The sequence below is a fragment of the Triticum dicoccoides genome, chromosome 1A (genome assembly GCF_002162155.2).
Source record: "Triticum dicoccoides isolate Atlit2015 ecotype Zavitan chromosome 1A, WEW_v2.0, whole genome shotgun sequence".
Lineage (NCBI taxonomy): Eukaryota > Viridiplantae > Streptophyta > Magnoliopsida > Poales > Poaceae > Triticum > Triticum dicoccoides.
In genome coordinates, this window is record NC_041380.1 from 547533920 (window position 1) to 547539228 (window position 5309).

The 5309-nt window shown below is 54.2% G+C and overlaps 1 protein-coding gene across 1 annotated transcript; it reads left to right on the forward strand.

The window, feature by feature from the left end:
* The first annotated feature begins 1519 nt into the window (after positions 1 to 1519).
* LOC119288057 (rapid alkalinization factor-like) lies at positions 1520 to 2185 on the forward strand. The gene has a single exon (XM_037567679.1). It carries the CDS (start codon positions 1600 to 1602, stop codon positions 1948 to 1950), a length of 351 nt encoding a protein of 116 aa, XP_037423576.1. The 5' UTR covers positions 1520 to 1599; the 3' UTR covers positions 1951 to 2185.
* Positions 2186 to 5309: the final 3124 nt, after the last annotated feature.

A 5309-nucleotide genomic window follows, 5' to 3' on the forward strand; every position in this document is an offset into this window, starting at 1 on the left:
CGACAGAGGAGGAAACCCTAAACCGCGTGTGTGTTGGACGACGTTGTAGTGGTCCTTTGCACCGCCGTAGATTGCCGCACCCCCGAGTGAAACCCTAGCTCACCACGGCTGCCTCCCGATCACCCAAGCAATCGCCTCTCAGCAACCTAGGGTTTTTTCGTGGTTGACCCGCAGACAACAAAAAACAAATCACTCTTTTTGTAAGAGTGTTTTGTGCAGTGCACGGAAATGAGACAGTCATGACGTCATTTTATTTTAAGTGGACTACATAAAAAAAGGGATCAATATCAAGGTTCCTGACCTAAGATGGAAGAGTTATTTCGAGCTTTTGATTCTCCAAAACGGGTGAAATTTGTTGACCGATAAACAGCTTGGAAACTTATCTGTAAACAGAAGTAATTTATTTGGTGAGGAATCACAGAGGCGTGTACTTAAGTACAACGCTGGTGGCGTAACAGTAAAAAAGAAGACGTGTGCCAAGTTCGCACACTAAAAGATCAAGGATGAATCTGAAATCCAATGCACACATTGTTGAAATCGACAGACGATGCAAAAACCAGCCTGTCAAATAGATGGAGCATATGCTTTGAAGGGCCACTAACCGAGCCTGCAACTTGCCTCCGGGACAACTTGTTCGCATCGCGCATTGATGAATTATTAATGAAACGCATTGAAGGACGACCGAGTCTGAACGGAGGCAGGGTCAATAGCCCGCGTGTTCATCACCATCTGGCCGATGAGAAAGTCGCACCCGCTCGTTGGACAGCGTCGCCAAATCAGACGCGAGCGCTAACCTTGGTATCCGCTACCGATTAATCTCTTCTGTCAGTATTTTCGCAAAAAAAAAAAAATCTCTTCTGTCAGTAGAGGTGGGAGGCGCCTCGAAGCACGCGAGGCGACCGCGTTGATCCGCAGCCAGCCAGCAGCGACCGACCGTGCGAGCGCAGTCGCTGGAAGCAGGCAGGCAGGCCACACGGCTCCACCGGAGCCTGTCGACCGGCCGGGTCCGTCCGTTGGTGAAGCCACATGCGGTGGGCCGCAACCAAACCAAACCAACCAGCGGCGTTCTCCATCCGCCATCATTTCATTGCACGGTTGCACCAACTGCTGCTGGAAGCGTCACGATCACGATGATCCACGGAGGTGGTTGCCCGGCGTTGCGGCGTACGCTCACGTCAGGGCACGACTCGGCAACCCGGAGCAGTTGATGGCAGCTGGAGCTCACCAAGATCAAGATGTATCGCCGGCGGATGGATGGCGATGTGTGGAGGATTGCGACCGGTCAAGCTGACCGGCAGCAAGCAGGCAGATATATTTTCCATCAGCGAAAGCGGATAAAATAGCACTATCATGAAATCATCATGAGAAAAATATATATTCCGATTCTCTGTTAGGGCTCGTACGCATCCCTTCATCCACCCGGCATTATTGGCAGTCGGTTGGTGTCACGCGGCCGGGCCCACGCGTCATCCCACCCCCAACGCTCTGTCACCTAGTATAAACCCATTTGCCGGTGGCAGAGGCCAAGCACAGGCACCAAACCCCACACCCGCACCCAAGAAAGCAAGCAGAGCATTCCCCACTTTCCCCTCCCTCGCCATGGCAGCCAAGGCCCCCGCCCTCGCGGCGGCGCTCCTCCTCCTCGCCGCCGCCGCCCTCCTGCTCGCCCGCGGCGCCGAGGCCGGGGCCACGGAGGTGCCGCTGAGCTGGGAGCTGGGCGTGGAGGACGTCGCCGACGACGGGTTCGGCTTCGCGGGCGCCGGCGGCGACGAGGCGGTGGCGGCGCGGCGCGTGCTGCAGAGCGGCAACGGGTACATCAGCTACGGCGCGCTGCGGAGGGACAACGTGCCCTGCTCCGTGCGCGGCTCCTCCTACTACAACTGCCGCCCCGGCGGCCAGGCCAACCCCTACTCCCGCGGCTGCTCCGCCATCACGCGCTGCCGCGGCTGATTGGGCCACCCGCCGCTCCGCCCCCGCCCCCGCCCCGGTTGGTTGGTTGAGATGCTGCTCCGTGCTCTCCTTCGCCGCAGATGCAGAGTACATTTCTTTCATGCTGCTGTTTTACTAGTACTCAATTCCAAGAGGTCGTGTCCGTTGATGTAAATCGAAATCCAAGCCGTATTGTATAAACTGATGGATTGGTGGATGATTGGTTGATTTCTTTCCTATGGCTGTGAATCTGTGATACGCTGCTTGTCGATTTGGGAGGGAATCCGGCGAGTGCCCTCTGGATTGTCCACTTTATCTGTTGGTGCTCTAGTCAGTCTGAATGTCTGATAATTAGGCTAGCACTAGCTGCTGCGACGATTCTTTCTTCTACTTGCAAGTTTCGGTCGTGCCATCCATGATTGCTTGTTGATCTGGGTGGGAATCCAGCGAGTGCGTCTCTGATTGTCTCCCTACTTTTGGTGGTTCGGTATAATACTAATTAGCCTAGCTTTGTTTCCCTTGCGAATTTCTATTTGTGCCATCCCTCGGTTGCATTGGTATGCTTGCTATTGCCTCGGACAGAGAGAGGGCCAACTACTCGAGTAGCGTTTATTAGGATGGTTCTGGGAGGGAGATTGCCCCATCTTCCTTAGAAAATAGGAGTACTCCTGCAACTATTGTTTATGCTTGGCATGATTAAGACTCATGCGGATTCTGCAAACTGGCCATGGGATTGCACAGCTTTGAAATTCGATCTCGTTGTGCGGCAGCTGGCCATGCCGCCATGGTATCTGCAAACTGGCCAAAGGATTGCAGAACTCATGACAACGTGTCTCTCGATCTCCTCCGTCCAGAACGTGCCCCTCTCGCTTCTCAAATCCTCCTCATGTTCAGCATCATTAACTAACTAACTAAACACGAACAGCTCGGGTAAGAAGGGAAGTTTCCCCGTCATGCGATTCACGTGTGTTTCCCCATCTAGCGCGCCATTTCTTCCAATTTTTATCCATGGAGCCCTTTCTGTTTAGGAGCAGAACACGCGTGCGGCAGACAGCGAAGACTTTGCAAGCCGGCCAGTGCCCGCCAGCCGGCCGGGATGGCATGGCATGATTAGCGGCAGCGAACTGGTCAGGAGCGAATCTCAATTCTCAATGGAGCCGTTGGCTTCGGAACCATCTTTTTAATCCCACACATGATGAGGCCGCGTCAGGCGTGACACGCAGAATACAATACGGTCGGCCGGGCTTTATATTGCGAACGACTAGAACGGTCATGCACGCGCCTTCACCGGCCGGCTTTATTGTTGCCAAGAGGAAAGCGATTTCCATGGAAGGCCTCCATCCAACGGGAAGATTCACAAGCGTCGGGGACCATCGGATGGGGAGACCATGTGTGTGGACGCGAATATCTCGCGATCATCCGCCACCGAGGAGCTCCAAACGCAAGGGGTCGATAGACAGGTGTATTTTTTTTAGAAATATACAGGCTTCTTCTTTTTTTTTTTTTGCGGGGAAAAAAGGGGGTTTTCATTACTCAGGGTGGCAAAATATCGTTCTTACATAGACTGGCGATTTCCTCCACTCCAGAACCCAGCCATACAGCTGTGCGGTGATTTCTACGGCCATAAGCTGCTAAGCTATGGCTGGCTCTATTTTGGGTTCGGCCAACTTTAGATATGACAAACCCCCTAGCATCAGTCAACATAGACTTGATGTCTTGCACTATGGCCATGTATTTTGATCTATTCCGAACCTTTTCTTGTATCATGGACACAGCTTCAGCGCTGTCCAGCTCAACTCTCATAGGTAAGGATGTTCGTTGGAGGGCTATGGAAATGCCCTCCCTGCATGCAGCAAGTTCGGCCTCCAAAGCACTATCACATGTGATATGGCCACGACATGCAGTGAAGATGATCTCGCCGGCAGCGTCCCACAGCACCATACCCGTTCCAGTTGATCCATCCGCTTCCATGAATGATCCGTCTGTGTTGAGTTTTGTCCATCCCTCAGGCGGACGGGTCCATCGGAGATCCACACCGGCAGCCTTGTTTTTGGTTTGCATAGTTGTACTCGAGCCCAGACCGGCAGGTGCAGGAAGACTCACCTTGCCCTTCTCCACGTCCCCATGGGGGTGTAGCTGAATGCATAAGAGGGAGTTCACATACCCCACCAGGAAACGCCGGCTAGCCTCGGTTGGAGGAGCCTTCTTGCCATGTGTTATCTCGTTACGCACATGCCACGTCCGCCAAAGTGTCATCAGCAGAACCATCCTCACCGTTTCTGAGAGGGGCTCAAGCACCCCCAACAACCACTCCGGTCCAGTGTTGCAGATAGATTGGACTTCCGGGAGCGGCCATTCCGTAGCCATGGCTTGCCAAAGAGCCACCACACGCGGACATCTGCAGAAGGCACGGAAGCAATCCTCGCATTCCACACCACAGAGGGGGCAAGTGTCAGTGATCTCCAGCCCCCGAGAAAATTTATTGGACCATGTAGCAAGGGAATTTGACACAAGGCGCCATGCAAAGACTCGTATCTTTGGGGGAGCAGGGCACCCCCATATAGTCTTTCAGATGGCGCGACGACCATCCGGTGCCCTGCTTGAAGCACCTGCCGATGGACACTCGCGCTCGTCCATGGCCATGCGGTATGCGGATCGGACAGTGAAGTTGCCCGACTTCTCCGGCGCCCAGGCAAGGGTGTCATCCGGAACACGTGGTGAGGGGCGGATGCTGGAAATAATCTCCACGTCCATAGGGAGGAAGTGCCGGTGTAGGAGGTCCATACGCCACTCCCCCCGCTCGTCGAGCAGCTCGGCCACGCGCCTTAACCTGCAAGTCCCCTGAGCCGTAACCGGACGGCCAGAGTGCTCCCGGGGGAGCCAACGGTCTCGCCAGATGCGGATGTGGTCTCCGTTGCCGACGCGCCAGACAAGCCCTTTTTTCAGAAGCTCAAGCCCGTACTGAATAGCTTGCCACATGGACGAGGCGTTTCCGGCAAACACCGTGTCCTCGAGGCGTCCGTCAGGATAATAGCGAGCCTTCATAACCTGCGCACAAAGACTGTCTGGCTTAGTTAATAAGCGCCAAGCCTGCCGAGCTAGCAGCGCTTGGTTAAACACGCGGAAGTCACGGAACCCAATGCCACCCTTCATTTTTGGAGCCAAAATTTTGGGCCAAGCCTGCCAGTGTGTCTTCCGTCGCCCTTTTGAGGAACCCCACCAAAAGTTACGCACCATCCGATTCAAGTCGTCGCACACAGACATAGGAAGTTTGAAAACACCCATCATGTAAGTAGGGATGGCCTGAGCCACCGCTTTGACCATTATCTCTTTCCCTGCCTGCGATAATGTATCTCCCCACTGAATAATTATATGCATGA

Coding starts and splice junctions, on each gene's coding strand:
- LOC119288057 (XM_037567679.1), top strand. CDS start 1,600: ATGGCAGCCAAGGCCCCCGCCCTCGCGGCGGCGCTCCTCCTCCTCGCC.